The sequence below is a fragment of the Fulmarus glacialis genome, unplaced genomic scaffold (genome assembly GCF_000690835.1).
Source record: "Fulmarus glacialis isolate BGI_N327 unplaced genomic scaffold, ASM69083v1 scaffold378, whole genome shotgun sequence".
NCBI classification, from domain to species: Eukaryota; Metazoa; Chordata; class Aves; order Procellariiformes; family Procellariidae; genus Fulmarus; species Fulmarus glacialis.
In genome coordinates, this window is record NW_009227381.1 from 27,538 (window position 1) to 51,492 (window position 23,955).

At 36.9% G+C, this 23,955-nt stretch overlaps 1 protein-coding gene across 3 annotated transcripts in view; it reads right to left on the reverse strand.

Moving 5' to 3' along the window:
- The window catches only part of OSBPL3 (oxysterol binding protein-like 3), a 44,170-nt gene that overhangs the window by 10,866 nt on the left and 9,349 nt on the right, over positions 1–23,955 (reverse strand). Inside the window, exons 2-15 of one of the 3 annotated variants that reach the window (XM_009583110.1) lie at positions 22,955–23,071; positions 22,701–22,754; positions 22,377–22,490; positions 21,413–21,583; positions 17,926–18,052; positions 16,988–17,091; positions 16,748–16,840; positions 15,981–16,137; positions 13,495–13,625; positions 10,548–10,655; positions 7,547–7,681; positions 6,747–6,840; positions 3,394–3,644; positions 1,661–1,798 (exon numbers count right to left, since the gene is read on the reverse strand). In XM_009583110.1, the coding sequence (XP_009581405.1) occupies positions 1,661–1,798; positions 3,394–3,644; positions 6,747–6,840; positions 7,547–7,681; positions 10,548–10,655; positions 13,495–13,625; positions 15,981–16,137; positions 16,748–16,840; positions 16,988–17,091; positions 17,926–18,052; positions 21,413–21,583; positions 22,377–22,490; positions 22,701–22,754; positions 22,955–23,071 (1,794 nt within the window). The remainder of the gene's footprint in view (positions 1–1,660; positions 1,799–3,393; positions 3,645–6,746; positions 6,841–7,546; positions 7,682–10,547; positions 10,656–13,494; positions 13,626–15,980; positions 16,138–16,747; positions 16,841–16,987; positions 17,092–17,925; positions 18,053–21,412; positions 21,584–22,376; positions 22,491–22,700; positions 22,755–22,954; positions 23,072–23,955) is intronic. The other 2 variants (XM_009583111.1, XM_009583112.1) reach the window with 2 other exon arrangements.

The following is a 23,955-nucleotide window of genomic DNA, read 5'->3' on the forward strand; positions in this document are numbered from 1 at the left end:
GATTAACCCCAGATGTCACTATAATACCTGGGTTAAACTTAGCTCTCACTTAAACTGTTATAATTCCAGAGTAAGGTCATGGTGCTAAGTGGAGTTATTCTAAACTCACTCTAGTAATAGAACAGAATCTCTGTTATTTTATACATTTTGCCTATCTATTCCACGGATTACATACTATCTGCACTAACAAGTTATCTAGAGTAAGCATCAAAATGCTTGCACAAACAAGCAATAAACAACAGCTCCTGATGCAAAGAGAAATATTTAATGCTCGTAAGCTGCATGAAATTTCTTTCCTCCTATACTGCCCTCCCTTCCTAATATTCCTCCACCCCATACTATTACAGTAACTTTACCACTCTATAAACTCATATCACTTATTGCACGTATTAGAATAATAGTTAATAGCCCAAGCCCCCTCATGTATTAAAATCCTTTAGAAAAGGTACCCTTTGTACTGATTTATCCAATATTCAGGTGAAAATCTCTTTCTTTAATTCAATCTAACATTAAGCTCAGTACCAACCTTTATTCATCACTTTGTTACTCCAATTTGATGTTACACTGGTAACTGCAATGCTCTACACCCATCATCTTAGAACTGAAGTAACACAATGGAGAACCACATACACTACTTGAACTTTAAATTTGACTCTTGCTTTGACTGTTTTGCTTTTTTTCTTCCCCCCCCTATTTTTACTCCTGCCTGTGACATTTTCCAAGACTAAGGAAAGATCACATAGCACTCCTTTTTATCAGTTCTAAAACATAATGTACAAAATGTTCTATCTTCAGAGGTGGTCAAAAACACTTTTTGTTTCCTAAAGGAAGCCTCTTAGAAGGCTTTCTCTGATCGAATTTCTAGGTTGTACACCCTTGCCCACTACACTTCTTGTAATTTTTTTTTTTGTTATGTTTAGACAGAATGAGACAGCTTTCAATCATTCTTACACTGCTATGCACCAGATTATTTAAGTTTTATCTCTTTTTAACATATGTCTCAAGCTTAGCAATTTTGGTAACTTGGCTGGTTTAAATTTAATATTTTTCACCCATACTTAATAATTATTCTCCTATTGGGGAATTATTTTCATAAACACTCAGACCTTGATGTGTTGTATACATTCTTCACCTACTACGCTGTGGTACCAGATCTGAAAGGCTTAGCCCACAAAGTATTTGGACAGGAAGCAGAAATATTCATGGTGCCATAGAAAATACTAGTGGTTGATTAACTCACGCAAGGGATATATTTGTTGTAAAAGAAGACATTAAACAGCTGAAGATACAGTATTTTTAATGATCACACATAACAGAAAATTACAAGAATGTGAACGCTTGTTGCAGTCGTGATCAGATTTCAGCATGGGGAATTGCACTCTACTTAACCAAGTTATCTAGTTACTGGAGTAGGCAGCCTGCCAGCCCTTGCTTCTTGAGTGTCAGCTGTTGGTTGTCATATTCAATCCCAGACTTAGCAGACTTTCCTCAAAAAGCAATTTTATTCATTTATAATTCTGCAATGTCCCTTGAGTTTTGCTGGGCTCAGGTTATGTAAAGTAATTTTGTATTTTGCTGTTAATTCCAGAGGATTCCAGCCATGCATTTAGAATTAAGCAGTGTATGAAGTAGCAAATCCAAGGGTTGCAGCATACAGTACCTGTTCCGCAAAGAACTGGAAACCCTTATCTTCACGAATACATTCGTAGGTTTCTCCAAGCACAGGATTAAATGGCTTACTTCCAGCTCGGTAGTAACTGGACGCATATGCAGAGACTGCAAATGCAGCTATATACACCTGGGAATAACATACGTGGAATTTTGATTAATTAATTTACCACAGCCATGCACAATTTTTGCTACACATTCTGATTTAACAGAAGAAAAAAAAAAAAAAGGTCTTATCCTGACAACAGATTCTGTATTTTTCCCCATCATTTGCAGACTACAAACATGCATGCCTCCTGCAAGTTAAGCACTAGCTCACACATTAGAGAATTGTTCAATTTTCAGTGTGTCATTCAAGGGTCTAGGGATGGAGTTATTAGGGTCAAACACTGCAAATTTCATCAACTGAAAATAGCATTTCTGAAAACTGTTTGAAACACTTCAGCATTCTACAACACAGTTCAAAGCAGTAGCCTTAAAAATCACTGTTAGATTTTGTATTATAACTGGCTTTTATAGTTATGGTCTGCGAATCCATGGATCTACCAATTATCCTTTTCCTAAACATGGCACAGGAAGTATTGGACGAGTTTTGATGAGCAACAGCTAGCATTAATTTTGCCTCAGGAATTTCTCAAAGGCAAAGAATACTCCATTCTTAGGTAATTAACAGACGCTTGGGTGTAGGAAGGAGGGAAAAGGCTCCTTTTCACTCCCATATGAACAACTACTGCTCATTTCCTTTTCCTTTTAACATATGTTCTCAAGAGAACAAAAAAAGCTATGCACTGAAAACCCCAGTTAATAGCCACACCCTCTGTCCTGAGAAAAGACACTAAATTGTAACCCTTGAAGAGTGTCAGAATGGAGCAAGAGGCTTTTCAAACAGTATTTATAACACAACTATTTACATTCATTAATAACTTCATTTTAAGATAAGATATATTGAGTTGAAAAGGCTTAATTCCGTTTAAACGACAATCTATAGCTTCCATGTAAGAGAATTTAGAGAGCTTTTAATCCTTTATTTACAGGCTTACATATTAAGTAGCTCTTGTGCACCTGGAAGCAGAACAACCGAAATGCATTTTTCTCTTGCTCTTTTGCCAAATGCTGAATTCAGGGTTCTGCACTGGCAGAAGATGACACCATTATTGTACCAAACATACATTCATATTGCCCGGTTTTGAGATCCTGAACATTTTGGATCAACCCCAAAACTTCACAGAATCAGTTATTAAAACAAATGGAGCTCATTTAGTTAATATAAACGTATCACAGTAGTGTAGGGCTGGAAGATCCAGCATCCTCTATGCACAAATGTATTACCAGATTAGACACCCTTAAAAAAAGATATATTGTAGCTTTCATATTCAAGAGGGAAGTATATTAGTTCAACCTCCCCTCCCTTTTTGCTGTAAATTTTTAATCTTACAGAGTAAGAGCTGAAAAACAGAACTAAACTACTTCTTTGTTTAACCTTGCAGGACAGCAAGGTACTTGAGGAGAGAGACTTCCTGACAAAGCAACAGAAATTATGCAGAAGAGTCAAAAATAGTGGGTATGTACATATGTACAGACATACGTTTGGAGACTCTGCCTCTCTCAACTGGAAGAAAAAGAAAAATGGAACAGAACATCTTCATTTCTTTGGTAGATTGTTTTTATATTTACTCTATTCTAATTATACTGAATGTTACTAAGTATTTGGAATAACACATTTACCATCCGTTCAAATGGGTTAGGCGTATGTGCTGCTTTATCTAATAGTTCACTGTACTCAAGCTCCTCGCAGAGACGCTGAAGGGTGTTCAGTGGCTCATTTAATTCAACAGGCATGGCCACTTTGGAGAGATCCTTTCCTATGTTATTTCTCAGGATATTCCATAGGCTGATGTTACTCGTATTAGGACATGGAGCTGGTAAACATGTTCTTCGTTTAGAATTGCATCCAATTCCACTTTCAGAAATACAGTCTGAAAAGGAAGGAAGTGGCAGAACAAGTCAATTCACTGTTTACTTAGTTTCATCCCCTTTGCAAACATAGATTAAAATGCAACCATCTTTCTTCTGTCAAAACTTCCTTCCACCCTCACAATTCATTCAAGTATTTCACTTGTGGTTGAAGATAGCCTTTTATAAAAACGATAAAATTAAGAACAAGATTTTAATTTCTGTATGTTAACTGAGGTAAATGCCTGAGGTACAAAAGATGCATAAAAAATTACCTTCCTTCCCCTTAAAGGCTATAAGAAAGGCTCAGGCTTTCCACTGAATTTGAAAAAGTAAATATTATAACTATTTTATTTGTAACAGAGATGGATTCCTATCTGTTTAAGGGACATAAAACCTCCCTCCTTGACAGAGCTTCAATTAAGTTGACACTTCTCATAAGGCAAGGCGTAACATATAGATCCAAGCATAATAAAAACTCCTACCTATCTTTTCCTACTTTTCTGAATACTCCTACCCGGGAAATTTACTGCACCACAGATTTACATGCAGGCTTTTCCACAGTGCTCCCCACAGTGCTTAGCATTTAAAAAAATTTAGTGATGTTAGCTTTTAGATACACCCATACGTTGGTGGAGAAATGGCCTGTTTTAAAGTTGGAAAAGCTGTGGAGCTATGGGTTTGCTGAAGATAAAAAAAAAGGACTCATGTCAAGAGTCCTTGACATAAATATCTGAGGTCTGTGTTGCTATGTCAAAGCAATCAGAACAGGATAAATAGTTCTAAGTGTGCCACAAAATGATTTGTGGTAGGATCAAAATAGAGCTACAAGCTTTTGCAACAGGCACTAGTCTGAAGTGAGTACGTTGCTTAGCTGTACCTCAGTCTCGTTTCAGAAAGGAATACGGTTGCCACTACAAGAACATATTTTATCTTCACACGTCCTTAGAAGCACCTAGGAAGCTCCTGCCCTAGAATAAGTTACCATTTGGAGACATTCAGGTATAGCCCCAGTCTGTCAACCCCTGTCCTCATTTGGCTTTCCTCACACAGCTTTGTCTTGGAGGAATTAAAACAGCACTGGGCAGCACATCTTTCCCATGCTGCACATGCCCAAAAGAATCTCTGCGCTTAAATGCACGATTTCAATCAGTATTTCCTCTGCTGGTCCACTGACATAAGCATGGTATCAGCAGTGCTTCCAGCAGTGGCAAAGTACAGATAACCACAAGGGCTAACTTCTCCATCACTGCCATGTATGCTAGCCCATGCCTCAGATGGAGGTTTTCAAGTGTAAGCAGCAGTCTCAACATTTTGTGGAAGAAGTTTCCATCTTTCCTGCCACTCACAAACCAGAAGTCCTAATACCTCATACGACCAAGTTACTGTAACAAAGACAGGTGAATTATTTGCAGTCTACTGCCTATCTCTTTCTTTTTGCATAAAAATGGCATGGACATTATTAATCAAAAAATCTACCCGAAACAATTGTACCGTTCAGAGTTAAGAAGTTGGCTCCTATACTTCCCTCTTGGAAGAATTTCTTTAATATCAGAGGAGGCCAAAAAGAAGGATGTTCCCTTAGATATCTCAGGAATGAGGGGATATCTGGAGAGGAAGGAGGTAAATGCTAAAAATTTATCCTAGTTCAAAGGAGCTCTCTGAAATGGGATTTGGCTATGTCCTTTGACAGCTTCTGATTAAAAGCAGAATACTAATTGACTGAACTACATATTCTGGACCAGCCCATTAATTGGGGTAAACCGGTGACAAAACAGAGTAGAGAAACAACTAATATATTCAGATACCAAATTTTCTATACAGTGAAGTTTGCCCACCCCCCATGAAAAGAAAAGCCCATGCAGTTCTGGTTTGCAAGAGCTGAGACAAATGGCCAGCAATAATACTGAAGGAGATAAAGACATCTGACCTCCAGCTAGACTTAATGACTTTTAAGGCCAGACTGGACCATTATCATCATCTGGTCTGACCTTCTACATTACAGTGGCCAGAGGATTTTATCATAATCCCACAACTTATGGTTCAGCTAAAGCCCCATAGGAAAAAGACATCCAGTTTGCTATTAATGGAGTGGCAGGCTGCCCAAAGCACAGAAATAGCAGGTACCAGAAGCATGTGGAGGTGCTGCTAATATGGAAGAGCTTCAGTGATAGTCTTTGTTACAAGAAGATGAACAGCCACACTCGTACAGTATTCTAAGGTCCAGATCATGACATAAATCAATCTGTATTCTTTCCTATCTTTCAAAAAAAAAAAAAAATCTTCATTTTTAAACAGTTACAGAATACAACAGATCTCTAGGCATGTCAAACTATCCAAGTTCATAGGGATCCACTGGTCCTTGGAGACAATCAGGAAACAGCTGCTAGTAAGAAACCACTGTTCAGCATTTTTGAAGATAAAACTGTTCAGCATTTCTGAAGATAAAAATATATTGATAGAGCAGGAAGAACATTGTGGTTAGCTGAAAGGAGTTGAAGGCACAAAGCCAATTAGTTTATTATGATGAATTCTTCTCCCTCTTTTTTTGATTCTGTCTCTAATTAACAGGACAGTTAAATAAACATATGTACTAACAAGACTATCATGATTAAAACATGCAAAAAAGAAATCCTTATGGTCATACATCAGGCCTGCCAGTGTGTAATTACTCTCATGTTCCTTTAAACACTGAGTTCTGGTAAAAACAACAGAACTACGAATGCGGTTGTGAAATTGCAGACTGAAAAAACAGAGTGACAAGAAGAAAACTACTTTTTCAAAAAAAAAGCAGCTAGGCCTTGCTACTTTGAAAAATCCTGTGGCCATGAAAGGAACTGAAAAGAAGTGAGAGTTGCACCAAAGAAGCCAAGAAAATAGGTGTTTCTCTACTGATACAGAACCACCATCCTGCTTAATCAACAGTGCCCAGGCCCTGTTAATCAGATTAGCCAGAATGTGCTGTTCAAAACCAATCTGAGGCTGTAAGAGAAAAAACACAGGCTGTTTACATCGCAAAATCTGTAATATCAAATTATTTCTAGTAAGAGAAGAAAAAAAAACCCCCAAACAAAAAGAAACAAAGAAAATTCTCAAAACATGATATAATAAAACACTGAACTTACCTAAAGTTTGTCTTTCATTCTCCATGTCATTGCTTAGGTTATCTTCTGAGACATTATCACTGATATCACTTACATATGAGTCATCATCCGATACCTGAGTGTGGGGTGGAGAAATAAGCAAGATACATCACTCATTAAAATAACCCCATATGCATATGAAAATCATTACTTTCTGCTGCAATTATTGTTTTAACAGATTTGAACTGTTTAAGCTGTGTTTCAGTATTACACGAAAGTACTAAGAAGTCCTAAGAAGACAAAACTGAGTTTGGGAGAGATCACCATCATCGAAAATTCAACTATTCTTTTAGTGGAGACATGCTTCATCTTCTTGACCCCACAGCTAAGAAGGCTTTCCTCATATCAAAAGCCAAGGCTTTTATGGAGTCCAAGATAGGTGACAAAATGAGCTATTAAGTTTCAATGTGCATGACATCAGTCCCAAGGTACCTACAGGTACCACACGGACAGGTATGAATATATATTTCTATAATACAATTTCTTAAGCACCTGTATAATGACTCAAGGCAGAGAGTACAATATATGCAGTATCTGCATACTAGCTACTTAATTGCCATTTGCCTCAATGTGCATATACGACTTCTCCATAATAATTGTTACATTTTCCTGCGAAGAGACAATGACAAGAAATAAAAACATGCAGCATATTAATTTCTAAATGTTTTGAAAATTTTCATTTTCTGGCAGTCATGTGATGTGCAGTTAGCACTCAGAAAGACTGCACGTCAAGTAGCAGATCAGAAATTACATCAGAATGATGTCAATCTTAATGCTCACACCTCATTTTCTGAAGAGCTAGCAGACAGTAGGACTTCCTGTGCATCAAAAAATTCTGTGAGAGAGTCAGCTATAGACAGTCTGCTTTCATTGGAGACCTGGTGAACCAGACCTCTGCTTTCTTCTCTCGAATTTTCCTGTTGAAAAGAAATAAAAAGTTTTGAGAGCAGAAGTAGCACAAATAGCATTCATGCATGCAATTCCACAGTCACATAATTTAAAGGGCTGTAAAACACTGGGAGAAGATTGCACATGCTCCTCTCCAATTTAGTGAAAGGTAGCATGTGTTTTTCAAAGAGGGATTTAAAACCAAAGTAAAACAGACCAAAGAGAAGAAGAAAAAAAGAATGAAAAAAACCCAATGCATATTCAGTAAATCAGTTATGGAGCTGCATGTAGTTTTTCCTCAAAAAAAAAAAAAAAAAAAGAAAAAAAAGGATGTAAAAATGCTTTGATATTTGAGTGATTTGAGTGATACACAAGTGTATCATCAAAAAGCCCCCAAAAGAACAAAATTCCCATCTCTTTATATTACATCCTAGATTCACATTCCCTTCTGATCTTAGCAAATGAATTAGTCTTTTCTGCCCAAGCCTTGCTTAATGCAAAGCCTGTAGTGCAATGGCATACAAAATTCAGAGGGGCGAAGTTGCTTTCTATATAATAGCAATGCTTTCCTGGCTCTCTTTCTTCACTAGATAATTTTCTGTGCTGTGCTTTGGAAAGCCTTCCTTCATATCCACACCTGAGATAGCTCCATGTTAACCAAAACCAACATATTATCAAAGCCACGTAAGTGACATTGCTTTTGCTGCTGCAGGCACGTTTGACTGCCACAGAGATCCTGGTAACTCCTCCCATGGAAGCTCTACAGATCATTGGCGTAAGCAGAGTTCCAAAAGGTGGCCTAGCAAAGGTGGGGTGACCAGTGAGACTTGGTTCATTCTGTGGATGCAGTAAAAAAGTTGGAGAACATTGTGCACTATTGTTTTCCCTGATAACTCCATCAATACTAAGAAAAAGGGCTAGCTGGCCCAAAGGAGCGTATTAGCTGCTTTCAAACTTTTCTGCATGAGATGGTTTACTAACTTGTAACCATGACTGCCCTATCATAATTTTGCAGGAATTGTAGTGTTTTAACATAACGAACAATCTGACAAATCTATAATCAAACTGACAAATCTTCTTTCAAAGCTTTTCTGCTGGTAGTTTTTACTGTAGTATGGAATTTTATTCAGTACGTGCTGATAATGGTGACATGGTAACAAACCAAACCGTTATCATAAAAAAGACTTTTTTAAAAAAAAAAAACAACCAACTTCTGATACAGCAGCAAGAACAGAGGAAACCTCAACATTGTCTCTTCTGTGGGAAGGCAGTTACACTAGCCTGCAAGTGGAAAAAAAAAAAAAAAAAATCTTACACACATCAGCATTGCTACTGGGATTGTTTCCAATACTATTTTGAATATGAGAAGGAAGGTGAGCAGGAAAGGCTCATAAAAAACCAGCAGGTTTTTATAGCTATCACATGAGAGTTTCAGGTTGTCTTCTTTCATGTTCCCACTCCGGCATGATAAACTACAACATAAACTGCCCAATAGACAAACTAAACTTTTACCTTATGCAAAGGCTTGAGATACTAGTTTATACTGCTTCAATTTTCACCAGTCTATCATACCTGATGTATCATTTAGAGCCAAGTTTTGTGCAGTGGCCCTGTCTTCCTCACAGCAGCACTACTGTATCATAGTCCTCAGACAAATCTAAAACAAAACTTCTCCAGTGTAAGTGATTTCATCCTTAAGTTCCATCCCAAACCGTGCCAGAGAGAATTTGTGAATGAAACCTCTAAAGGACCTTTTGAAAGCTATTTTTGTCGTGTGTGTGTGTATAGTGCATAGAACAAGTTTCAGAAATAATCCATTGTCATTGCAAGGACCTCCACTAAAGAAGAAAATAAAGAACTCCTGAAATTAAAAAACAATGCATTAATGCTTGTCTGGATAGCACTTTAAGTGCTGTTCAAATTCTCATGGGATTAAAAGCAAAAGGGATTAGAATGATCAACTACCTTAAAGAAAAAAAAAAAAACCAAACCAAAACCCACGAACAGCTAAATATGACCAAAACAACTCTACTAAAACAGAACTAAACCAGACGTGAACAGATGGAATGACTAAACTGTCTTTAAAAATAAAAGGAAATAATAAGTTATATAAAACCCCCCGAGTTACATTCACTCAAGTTCTAATGAAAGATTTATACTACAAGCACAGCAGAAGTTTCTGTATGAGTTAACATTTAGGAAAATCCATCAGAAATAACACAGTTCTTGCTTCCCTCACTAGCACCATTAACACCTAGATCCTATGACCTATAAATACACCATATTCACATGCATTCTGCAGCAAGCCAAAAAACTATCTGAACATCAGTACGTGTCGAACTGGCTAACTGGATATGTAGAAGACTCCTTGGCTTCACACAAAGAAAACTAAATGGCTGAAAGGGCTCTTGTACATCTCATTTCTTTGTTCTTTTCATGGAAATGTCTGATAGTTGTTCTAAACCTTACCCGAGCCACGCTGGTAGCTAGTGTTCTGGGCTAACAATATGTAGACAGGCAACAGAAAGAACTACAGAACTTGAAAGTTAACAAGGGAATAAGGGGGAGAGAAACAGTAGCATGAGGGTAACAAGGCGGCAGCTCTTTTCATGCTGAATGGGAAGCAGGCAGGAGGCGAGGGAGAACACCAGGAACCAGTAGCAAAAAGCAATGAAAGTGTGCTCAGGAAAACTGCTCACAAGGAAAGTCTCTGAAATCAAATATTACGCAATGCATCATCAGAAATTACTCACAACCATGAAAGCGGACTTGTTTTACTAACACAAGACACCATAGGGAAGACACGAAGAACAGGACAAGATGCAGCTATGCAGTGCTGTCTAGATGTAGGGGCTTGAGGAACAGACATCACTGAAAGAGGAAATCCATACCCACCTTCACCAAATCTGGACTTGATTTTGCATTAGATGCTGAATCAAGGATCATAGACTCGGCATGTATTCTGCGTAACCGGTCTTTAAGATCTGTGTTTTGTGCTATTGCCTGGAATATTTAACAAAAATATTGGGGCTATAAAGTTCTCTCAACTAACTTGAACGTGGCTTTATTGTGTAAAAAGGGGTGAAGAGTATTTAAAGTGCAGTATAAAACACCACCACCACATGATTTTTTACTGGTTCAGCAAATTATTTATTATAAATGCTTCAAACGTTGTTCGTTATCTCTCAAATTAAAACTATTTTTGTTCAGTGCGAGGAAAAAGACACATAAATGGAGGAAAAAAGCCAAAGATGGCAGGGATATTTCAAGTTACCAGGTTTTGCAAGCTGATTTAATAAGTTATAAATGAATTTTGTGCATCTTTTTTCTTTTGAAGCTCGCTTCCTTCACCCCTATCTCCAGTTTAGCTTCTCTCAACATTAATTCTTACTCTTGCCACATCCAGAAACATTTGATTTTCCCATCAGCCTGGTATACTGACAGTTCCCTTTGCCTTCCACTGACAGAGAAATAAGACTTAAATTCAGACAGGTACAGGTACAATTTATGTCCTATCAGCTTACAATGGCAATGATTAGAATAAAAAGCCTCTACTGCAAACTCATGTTTGTAACATGTTATTTACTCATGCTGGGTGCATCTGATGAACAGATGTCAGTTAGAGTAGACTTGTAGGAAGAGAATGCAACCCTGAAAATATCTCTGAGAAAAAAAGATTAGGTTACTATTTTGGAACAGTACTGAAGACTAACTGCCCATTTTAGTGATCTGAATCAATACTAGAATGTGGAGAACCCTACTGTTTACACATCCACTTTGTCCCACAAATGCTTCTGATTTCGACAGTAATTTTTGTTGGAAATAGTCTTGAGGGCAGGAAAGACCGTAAGCTCAAAGTGATGATGGAGGGGAGAAAGTAATTTCTGGCTTTACATATGTGTGGTCTGAATTCGCCATACAGGCATATAACGCTTCCATGTAACGCTTCCGTGTCAAGTGTTCAAGCGGACAGCATTATACCCACAACATCAAATAAGTGTGAAAAAGAATTTACACAGCTTTCCCATAATAGCATCTTCCAATTTTCATTGTTTGCTACAAAGGGTTTTCTTCCTTCTATTGTCTTCTTCCTCCCCCAAAAATAAAAATACTGTACTTTCCCCATTTTGTATTTGCTTTTCTTAGACTGTGTGTAGGTCAAGGATACTATCTTAATGAGAGAGAAGCGGAGGCAGAGATGCTAATTTTGTGATGTTTTATCCACTTCAAATCTGTTCACTTTTCTTCCCCTGCCAGGCTGATGAGAGCAAAACAGACTTACGTTTGATAGCTCTCAACCTGTGAGTCTGATTTTTTGTTCCTCATGTACAGAAAACAAACTGAAATGAACAACAACAAACACTAAGTCAAACATCATCAACACAGGACTCTCTTGCAAGCAAGTCTTAGAGATATGTCAAGTTTATCGTATCTGTGCTTCCACACATCTTCAAAGGAAGCTTATTCCTTTCTCCTACAGGATCTTTGCTGTACAGGGTGAGAAAATTTCTGTTGGCATCATGGCTTTACAGATCTGCGGGCTAAGAATAGCTCTCACAGGTGTTAACCTCTGCTGAAACTGCCAAGGTTCACAGATGACTTCCGGATGGGCTACAAAAGGCTTACTAAGTATCAGATAAGACCTAAAAGCATGACTTTTAAAAGACACTTAGAGGAAGAAGATGGACAACAGAATTTCATTGCTCAGAAAAAAAATTTCATGCTAAGCTGAGTGTTCACTGAGTTCAGAAATCTTAAAATGGATTTTTTGATATAAAATGGTAGACAAATAACACTGGAAAAATAAAAGTCACCTATTCAAATATCAGAGGTGGAACATCTGAAAGCCAAAACCAAAGAAGTGGAAGTGAGTGAGTATAGTTATTATGCAACAGGTTTCAGCTTTTAATGCTATGAAGACATCACGGCCTCTGAAGGTCCAGGCAAAGAGGCATGTTATACGCTTAACAAAATATAACCATATGCAGCTTTTGTAAAGCAAAAGAAAGGTGTCATATTGAAATAATTCTAAAATGCTCTATATCACATTTATCAATGCCAGAGAGTCTCCCCTGCGTCTGATTAGGAATTTGCAACAAACACTGAAATTTTAAGACCATGGTAATGATGGCCCTCATTGCTCTGAAATCAGACCACTGTTTGGCTGACACATTCAAACATGACCAACCTGAAAGTTCTGGTCTCAATCAATTACAAAAAACACACCAACCAAAAACCCCCACCTTTATAAAAAGCACAATCTTTTGTCATTTAGAACTCTGCCCTAACAGCTCTATTGCTGTTGGGCGACTGTAAGACGACTAACAGATAATTAAGGTTGGAAGTCAATATAAAAAAGTTGTACTTGAATTTGCTTTGCAGTGTCTTGGTGCAGCATGGTGAAGCTCTAGTACATTAGAAGGGACAGCTGAGCGCTTTCAACCACTCTCACCTTTATTTTATGCCAAGTCATACAGTGAATACTTGAGTGCTGTTTAGGAAAAGAAAAGGAAAAGGAAACCCGCAACCTACCAGAACTGAGTGATTAAACAGTGTATGTTTCGAGACAAAGTAGACTCATCGTCACAGAGCAGCCCTCTGATCCTTAACATCAAATCAACAGATTATACCTAAATCAATCTATCAAACTTCAGTGACTTCACAATACCTTTAACATTTAGGAAGGAGTCTTTGAAAAACACCATATATAATAACTACTATGATTCAATACTGCAAATTCTAGCACAGAACAGACACGAAAGAAACAGAAATTAACTACTATAAAATTTAAAAGTAGTATCTGATGACAATAAAGCTTGCTGAACTTCAGCATTTCACTTACGGATGTTAAGGCATTCTTCAAGCCAACTATTTGTGCAGATGGAGATGAGGATGCATTGTGCTCCAGCATCTGCTTCAGCTTTTCTCTCTCTGTAGCTATGGTGCTGAAAGCTGACCTCAAGGTGAAGTAAACTAGAACCATTTCGTAAAAAGTGACAGTTAAAAACAGTTACCAATTGTATACACACCAATTACTTAAAACTTCAGTGAAACATCATTTATGGTGACAGAAACAAGAATTTAGGTTGAGAGATCCAGGGTGGGTTACTAAAAATAAGTAATATTAATCAAGGTTATAGAGTAGATATTTTAGTAGGAGAAATGTTTATGGTGAATGCTACCGTGTTGACTATATTAGCCGCAGTCAAAATTACTCTGATTATTTGTGACAGATGGCAACAAAGCTAACTAACCACATCTGCTCTTCACTTGCTTTTGTTCCCCAATTAGCTTGAATCTTCAGGTGGTCATGACTCTAATCCACATTCCTTTAAGGATTCCAGTGTGGGAGAAGAAGAGAGGGAAGAAAAAAAATGAAATAGAAAAAAAATAATCAAAAAAGCAGCTATAACACATACTGTGCCACAGCTATAGGGTTAGTAGTTTCCCCACAAGCAAGTCAACTGTGGCGTTGAGTTTTGTTATCTCTTTTTGGGATAAAAAAATTTCAGCTTGTTAGATGATTTAGTGACTCAAAGGGTCAGATCCTGAATGTTGTGCACGTTACACTGCTATTTCTACTCCTTCTTGAGCCAGTATCACCAGCCTGAAACATTTAAATCAGACAACAGATCATGCAAATTTAAGATCACTAGATTTTTAAAGGGGAAATGCACTTTCCTTTTTTTTTTTACTTTCAAGACATTTAATATTTTCTTTAACGACAAGGAATAAAAATTTATTCGAGTAATATTTGTTTATGTAGGATTTCAACATTCATCTAACTGGAGAATTAGAGGATTTCTGAGGGCCTAATCAAGTCTTGTAATACAGTCATAAGAACTGCCAATGCAAAAATGTATCCATTTACAGGGAAATGGAGATATAAAATCTGAGCATGGATGCATGGAAAGGGCAAAGAACAAGAAACCTCCAATACCTCTCTTCTAATCATCACTCCATTGAGTGTTTGATGTAACCTAATTTACTCTTCTAAGAAAATATTCTGAAGGTATATTTCAACACTGCAAACCATTACCAAAGCTAATTCTCATACTTTAACCTATTTGAAGAAAACTTTAACAGTATCACAGGGGGTGGGGAAGAAGATATATCCACTATAATCTATTTTGTTAGCCTTTCATATGTAGATGGCATAACCAGAATCTTCAGTGACCTTAAATGTCATTTAATAAGTTGTACACTAACTTAAATTTTGAAGAATTATTACATACTAAAGTACTAATGTTACATTTTATTTAATTTGTATCAAAAGCTAAAGCAAAAGTTTTCTTCACTACCCTTTTTTGGAAGGGATGTGGTATATAGCAACTTTGGAAAAAAACTCTTTGTACTCTTAATAAAACAATACTGTATTAAATAGCACCAAGTCAATTGTCCCCTCAAACGCATGGGTCAATCTAATCAAAATTTCTGACATGGACATTTTAGGTAAGATGATCTTGAGTAGGTAATTTCTTTGCTCTGCTTAACAGCAACTTTTCTAACTACGCCCCACCCCCACTTCTTTTCTCTTTTTGGAAAACATACATCAGTTTTGACTATAATTGACTTTTCATAAAGTTTACTACTTGAATGCATTCCTTACGTAATGGAATCAAGATACATTGGCACCGGAGGTGAAAAATAAGCAAAGACTGCTTATTGATAACATCAACCATTATCTTGTGCAAAAGGGGACAAAGCCAATACTTCCAAAAATCTTTCAGATATAAATGCTTAAGTGCCTTCCTCACCAAGATCACTTAAACAATAAAAATATTTCTGGTGCGAGGGTGATGGAGCAAAGCACTGCTAGTGAAAAATGATTTTGAGAGAAGAAACATTTCTAGTCAAGCTGCCCCTCTGGCTGCTTTACATGATTTTACTCTTCTGTATTCACTAAAAATAGGTTACTACCATAGCAACCCTTGCATCACCAACAAATGTTGACTCTGAAATACAGTGAAGCACGCCGAATATACAAACATACATGTGCTCATATACACACATATGCATGCAAACACGAAAGAGTATAATCTGCTGGTTTTTTTATAGCAATTGATTTTAGGATTTTTACTTTGTGGCAAAAAAATACAATCTAGGCTTTTAGCACATAAAACAAAGGGCTGTCCTTTATTAAATAAAAAGTAAAAATATGTGATGATTAAGCCACTTTTTTCAAATGACTCAAGTTCTCAACATTCACAATTCCTCAAGGAAATTAAAGGGAGGGAGGGCGTTTTCTGCTTTTTCTAAACATTAAAATCACATCATTACTTAAATTGTGATGATATAAAACCACATACGAAAGACAATTTCATTTACCTTTATGTGCAATGTGAAATAAGTCCTCTTGCATTTTAGTAAATTCTGATGATGTTTCAGAGCCATCGGAGTAATTTTTCTCCTCTACAAAATCTATTGTAGATAAGTTCGGATTGGAAGCATGCAGTCTCATAGGGGCAGAAAATACTGAAGGCACCTGTAAGGAGGATAGCCATTTATGATGTTTTTACAAACTGTAAAGAAAATTCTGTTTTATTGTACCCACCTGGGTTACATATTGGAGACATGAAAAATGGGAAAACTACTGTTAATTACCAATAGGCTTGGAATGGATGACACCTGGCAAATGAAACCATAGATATAACTTTGCCCAAGATATCATAACTGGAGATTTGGCAAAACTCCAAGAAACAAGCCCATTGAGAGCCGTAGCATATGCTATACTATTTTCCCCCACTTATAAGTATCTAATCACATGGCCTCTGGATGCAAATGTGTGCAAAACTATCTGGAGAATTTGCAAAAATCTGTTCTGATAAAAAACCCCAACACCACAACCCCCCAAATCAGAGGCTGATTGAAAACACGGGTAAAAAACATTGCCAGCGTCCTGAAGGTAACAGCACAGATCCTATTGCATATACCAATGACAACATATTTGTGTTTTATCTGATATATTACCACTTAAAATGAGCTAGCACAGGACACTACTTAGAAAGGATTCATATTTCCTAAACTGGTCACACCAAGAAGTGATCAATAACTAAGATTTGGAGAAAGATGGGCACTGAAAGGACTGAAGTTACCTGTAACATTCCTTTAGTCTCTTTCCCAACAACTCGGGATCGCCATCTCCTGTGTGTTCTCTTTTCCTTCTTTGGGCTTTCAAAAGGTCCAACCTTTTAACAACACACAGGACAAAAATAATACAGATTGCCATAAAACTAGCAGAGCTAAATAAAAATACCTTGATCCTTTAGGATTTGGGGTTGTTTTTTGGAATTGCAAGGGAAAACTTTTTTGGTTTTGTTTTTTAAACAACAAACCTGCATAGCATTTATAGCAGGCGCTGAGTATGTCCTGTGAAGAACATCCATGCTCTGTAACAGCTGGTTCATTTCCAGTAAATATGTGTGACAGTTGGAGAGGTCTGTTTTGAACAAGAGAATATTTTCAGTTGCCCTAAAGTAACAGACACACTGAAAGTTTTTTTCTTTGTAGGTTAGTCTTATTTTGATTGTAGCTAGCTTAAGTTATTCATTGACTAAAAGCACATTATTAGGTGACTGGATAAAAAGCTGGTATCCTTCTGTCTTCAAGTTCAAATTCAAAATATTGAAATGCATCTATATGGTGTGTATAATGATCATGATATTTGGTTGCAGAAAAATAAGAATAATGTGATAATTACTGCAGTTTGGGACTAGTTGGAGCTCCTCATGGTGAGGGTAACAATGCCATAGGCATCAAGACTGAATTGTACATTCAGAGCTAGACATGAGGCTCCTCTATATTAAGGCTGAAGCTCACTGGTAGGTAGAACGTTACCAAATAAGTATCACACAGACACTACCAATGTGAGAAAGATCTTCATGCTCTTCAGAAAGCATGAAAGCAGAAGGTGACTTTGAAGTACAAAGATTTAGTGCTTTTTAAATGACTAGATTTTGGATGCTTCCCTTTTTTGAATACCCAGCCTAAGAAAGTTCAAATCTTACTGCTGAAGGTGATGTTCATATGTAAAAAGAAATGTACTGAAATATATAGGTTGCTTGAAGAGGTGCCCACAATTGATATTCCCACATCCGAAATCACTAGTCCTTTTGAAAACAAGTGAGTAGCCGTTTAATCAACAACCACCCCTTTCCTCCCTCCAGTTTCAGAGAAAACTCTAACTGTAATGACTACTTACAGTGTAGTACTCTCATCAATAAAAACTAGGGGAAATATTAGGCTACTTTCAACTTCCTTCAAGTATCATTACCTCTTGAGCATTTTTCCATGTCTTCAGAAGACTGTAGCCAAGATGAAATCCTGGACTCATCACTCGAAAAGGAAAATGACAAGTTACCTCCAGCTGACAACGAATTCTGTTTGGTCAAGCTGCCCGCCTGTTCCAAGGAAGAACAAATGAATTATTAACAAACAATATTTTAATGTAGTATGCAGAAATTTTGACAACCAACAGTTGAGGTCCATGATCAGGGACAAGGACTGAAGGCGTCAATAACACGGAGCAAAAAAAGTGTATGAACTAGACTAGGAGTACAGTCATTGAGCATAATGTCAAGATATCTAACATGACTGCTGTCCACAAGCAGTAGAAATACTAAAGAAACATAAAAATTTGCTGAAAACTAAATTTTGAGGAAGGGCAAAGTTCTGCATAAATTAAGTCAACTTAATACAGTTAAAGCACCATATCTGAACAGGACCAAAGTTAGACATTCTGTTCCTTCTCTGTGTTCCCCAAAGAAGCCCCAAAAATAACTTAAATGTAACATGCACATATTTGTTAAAGCTATTTTTCAGTGAAGAAAGCAAGATCATCTAGATGTTATTTAAAAATTTTACTCTAGGGGGTATGACTTTAGCATGGATTTGGCTTGACAGGCCTTAATACATGTGTGACCATACACCTCATCTGGGTAAATACTACCCTTTTAGAATGTCTCAGTAACCATTTTCAAACTTATCTCATTTTCAGCAGTGCCCACTATCAGATGCTTCAGGAGATGCTGGAAATTCTGTATAAGAGCTAATTAAGCAGTAGAATTAAGTAGTTTCCAATGGGAAGAAATTTCTACCCGATACTATCACCAGTTGATTGTGGCCTATAATGCTGCTTTCTTCTCTAACGTAACTACAAATAACAGCCATTCAAATGCCTAATTATTTTTAGACCTTACAAACCTTTCACCTTTAATAATATCTACATCAGGAAGTTGCACAAATTATATGCTTTGTCAATATCTTGTTTAAAATCAGTCTTGAAATGTTTCATCTTAAGTGCCATTACATGACCACTTTACTGGTTATGAGAAAAGCCGACTAAATTGTTTGGCTCTTCTCGGAAGCATACACTTTACAAACTTTGTTACCTCCTGCTCACCTTATATCAAAACTCAGGTAGTACTAGTTTTAAATCTATTCATAGGAAACATCATCTACGTCTCAGTCAGTTGCAGTTTTCTTAGTTGGTCTTTTAAAATTTACAATATAAGCTCCAACTTGAGTTGCAGAATAAAATAAAATGCACTATCCACGTGGTGTCATTCAGTACTGTGTCAATTTATATAGTCAGTATGCAACAGTTCTAAGCATCAACAATCACTTATTTTAAATTAATCTATGTAGTTTAGCTGTTTTATTCCTACATAAAGCTCTATGAGCTTTAGTAATCTATATACGTATACCCAAATAATAATCCCAGCACGTTTAAAAGCACAAGTAAACTGAATTTAAAGATGAGAAATTGTACTGGCATTTTGTGAACAAATCCCACATTTATCTCTTCAGAAATCTACCTCATATGACCAACTTTTCCAGAACCCATATACATGACGGGCATGAGCAGGAGGGAAGAAGGAAGTAGGCATTGCCAAGAAATGAGGCAAGACAGAGTTTGTGTAGCTCCAGCTAGCATAGTTTTGCTTTTGATCAGCATGGCTAAGCTTTAGAATCCAAGCATTCCACATAAACATATGTAGATACATACACCTACCTCACAACAACAACAAAAAAACAGATGTGAAAACCGATCAGGTGTTTCTAGAAGCAAATAAAATGCAACGCAAAGTTCACTCGATATATTTTTCTCAAAATAATCTAACTGCTGGATTGTTATCAACTAACATCAAGCTAGGGCTGGTATAAATTGGCACACTTCCATTTAGCTTCAGCAGAGCTAAAGTGATTAACTGCAGCTTAAGAACTATCCCCTTCTATTTTTCACATTAAAATAAATAGGGCTTCTTTGCAGTGCAAATCTGGATTAATAAATTAGAAGTGAATTAAAGTCTTTCTTGCCAAAGAAGAAATGGTTAGTTTCCTGACAGTGAGCATAGATTTTAGATATGCTGGTCACATGGAGTCTCCTTTTATTCCTTTTATTCCTTTTTTTTTTTTTTTTTTTTTGAGAGAGAGCACAGGCATAGATATATCATAGGCTTTGCAACGTTCCACTTTTGCCCTCAATATTCTTCTCTCCTTCTAGCCCTGCTGTCTTTTGGGAGAAAAGCACTAAACAGCCACAGGAAGTTTGCCATTTCCTTGCAGACACAGCCTCAGAAGAGCAGGCTGTCAGAGCCACAGACGTGCTGGCACCACAGAAAGCATGCAGACAGCTCTTTGCAGAACAGCCCTGTTACTGTTCTTTCAGCTGCCCGCTCGCACAGATCCCTTCCCTCTCAACCACTAGCAAAAAGCTGTTCAGGGACATGTTGGTGTTTGATAAAACTCATACTCAGTTACAGGATAGTCCTACCAAAGCGATAAACTGCAGGTATTGGGGAATAAACCCACTCAGATCATACAGCAATATAGCCAGGGAAAAGAAAACCTTAGATAGCAGGATAACAAAGAGGTGATTGCTGCTTAGGAGACACTTAGGAGTTGACAGAAACAGAGAGCCATTTCAGTTATAGTAAGTAACACCATATTGCTAAAAAAGGCATTATTATCAAAAGAGATCACTGGTTCTAAACTGGAGCAGAAGAGCTTCTTTGAGTGAACGTCAGCCAGTCAATGGGCAGACTGCTGAAGGCGCAGAGGTTGTGTTCAGGCGCAGAACACAATCACTTTCCGTGAGACTGCATCAAAGAGATCAGTTATGGTGCTGGACTAAGCATTTGTCAGGTCATTTGTGAAACAGTCACAGACTTCACCTAAAGAGAAGCAGACTGCCGACTGGACCCATCCAGATCCCATACCCACCTACAGCATGGTCCTTGGATTGGTTTGAATAACGCTTCTACCTCAGTTAAAAATATAAATAGTGGCCACAGGTGATGGCTCTTGGATAATTCTTATATACTCCTCAGGTAAGCACAGTCAGATTCATTAATGTAAAAGGGGAGAGGTTTTATTAGCTAAAGGATAAATGAAAAAATGCTAAAGAGAAAAAAAATCTGAGTGCTCTTCTGTGACCCAGACTAATATTCACCAGCACATATTAGACAAATACTGAGATATGTCTCAAAAATTATGAGGATTCTAACTCAGTTTTAAAAGTCATCATGAAAATGTAATTTACTTCATTAAAACAATGAGACAATATTATAAAATTTAACAGCATCATAGAGAAAACTGCTTGGGAGTAAATCAATAAATAACACCATTTTCCTCTTGACATTTTAGATCATAACTTAAATCCCACCTCAAACTTCCATTATGCTTTTTACTTAATAAACACAAATCAGACTAACTTAATCCCTGATGAAAGCTAATTATTTATAAATCATAACTATTACCTTTCTACCTGGAGTAGAATCACAGAAACCAGGGACAGAGTCCGCAGTAGTCGACACAGGGAAGAAGAGATTATTGACGTCATGAGGAAACATGGAGATTTCGTTCTGACGGTACATTCTGTGATGACGAAGTTTTGCTACCCATTCATCAAACAGGTCCTGAGATTTCACCTACACAAAATTTCAGGTTTTATAACATTCACATTCAAAATCACTAACAAAGGAACTAAGGTATTTTGTGCTCATTAGACAGCTAGCCTGGCTGACCTTTATTGGCAAAATATCAGGAAAGTTTTTCTAATGATGCTCCTACTAAAACACATACTGTATGAGTTTAAGCATGACAGAAAATTAATCACAGGATAAAGTCAAGAAAAAGAGAAACTTCACTTAGTATAGTTATGATTTCCAATGCAGAATGTAATACTTAGCGACTTCTAGATGGGAAAAAACCCCCAATATAAATAAAAACGAACATTTAATTGTTGTTTCTTAATTGCCATTTTTAAGGTTTCGTCAAGGTGTAACTAACCACAAATAGAAATTTGATTTTGGCGATGTATTTTAAAAGAACTTATTCCACAAGGATTGATAAATCTACACATTTGACTGTGGAAAATACTTCCTATAGATAAGACAAAGAGCAAGATACAACTACTGAAAATAAAAGGACTTGTGCAACAAGTGCATACCCTTTGCTGAAAAAAGTGCTGGGTGAAAAGAGTGCTGCTAAACATGAGGCATCTCCGAAGTTTCTATTCAGAACAGGGTTACTGACTCTGGAACAGTAAAATAAGGCCTCTCAAGTTATAAAGTGTAAACTAGTCTGCTGAGACTAACAAGTAAGTTATTAGTGTAACTAACAAACCTCCTAGTATTAAAAAAAAAAAAAAATAAGGTCTCCACCATACACAGCTGATGTTGTTATTTTGGGAGCAAGGTTATAACAATCTTGAAGACCTACCTTCAGATGGTATATCTGCTCTTCTGTATCCAAATCTATACATTTTGTTGATTTCTTTACAGACATGACAGAAAGTCCAACATCAATACAGCCATGAAGCTTCCCTCTCTCTATCTGCAAAAGAAGTAAAAATAATACAATCACTCCAGAATAAAGCAAAATGATAGATATTACCTGCTGAAACCATCATTTTCTCCCATTCAACCTACTGTTCAGAACTGCTGAAACTCTATTTCCCCTTGCCAACAATATGGAATTACTGTTATTTTGGATAAAATAGTGTTGTTACCTTATAATGGCCTTAAAGGGTTTCAGATCACTTACATCAGCTTGACATTTAGAATACTTCAAAATTCCTCTGTCCAAAAAGAAGTATCTCTGTAACCGGAAATGCAGAGAATTAAAAACAAACAAACAGAACACCCCCAAAACCCCAAACAAAACCCCACCACACACACACACCCTGCCCATATTTCTTTGAAGAACACTTCCTCTGCTCTTAAGTAACCTTTTTGCAACAAAACAAGCAAGTCCCACTCGCATGGCATCAGGCTTTCAGATACGCATTCCTTTCCTACCTTGTGCCAGCCCTTCAAAGGCCATTTCCTCTTTTTCAGCAAGCAGCCCTCCTGTTTCTGTGGCTCCTGGGTACAATTCATTGCTCCCCGGAGTCCTTCTACAATTTCCCAGCTGTCCTGCTTAAACAGAAAATCCAAATGTAGATCTTAATTCTTCCAAAGAACAGAATTGTTAACAGAGATTCAAGAGGAAGAAGGCTACAAGTAAAAAGATGTTGAAGTCTAACCTTAGATCCGTCTTTACACTTTGTTATGTATCTTCCAAGAGACAAGATTCTTTTTTATTTTGATAGAAACAATACAAACTAAACAAAACACTATTTTTATGAAACCATCCTTCATTGAATGTATGTGCTTACCAGAATTTTGTATGTATATTTTTCTGTACATACATACACACAGCCTAGTCACAATTTAGCATAAAAAACCTGCCATCACAGGCAGAAACAGCCTATGCTAAAAGGGTATGTTTTATAGGTTATGAAGCAGAAATAAAAGACACTGAAAATGAAGACCTTTTCTATAAAACTGTTGCCCATATTCAGTAACTCAAGGTTTTGTGTTTGGTGTGAATTGTAGCCTCCCTAAAGTAAAAATAGTAACATAAAATAAAAACAAATGAAAAAGCCAGGGAAGTAACCTCTAATTAAAAGAGGATTTCTCTTTTTTGCCATCAGGAACTCTTAAATGAAAGACCCTGCAGGAACGTAACAGCGAAAAGTATAAATCTCATAGTATTTTTACAGTTCTTATTTACGGAATGACTGCTAATGACAATGTAACATGAGTTTCAAGATTTCTGATCAGAAATCTCATTAATTACTTATTACCAGCTACCATAGGATTTGACAGATCTAGAATTATGAACAACTGACAGGAAATGGCATGTGCTAGTACCATCCCCATATATTTGAAAAAGACAAAGAATACTTTAACATATAGAATTTAATGACAAAAAAGGACTAGTATGAAACACTTCGGGGAAAACAGAACTATACCGG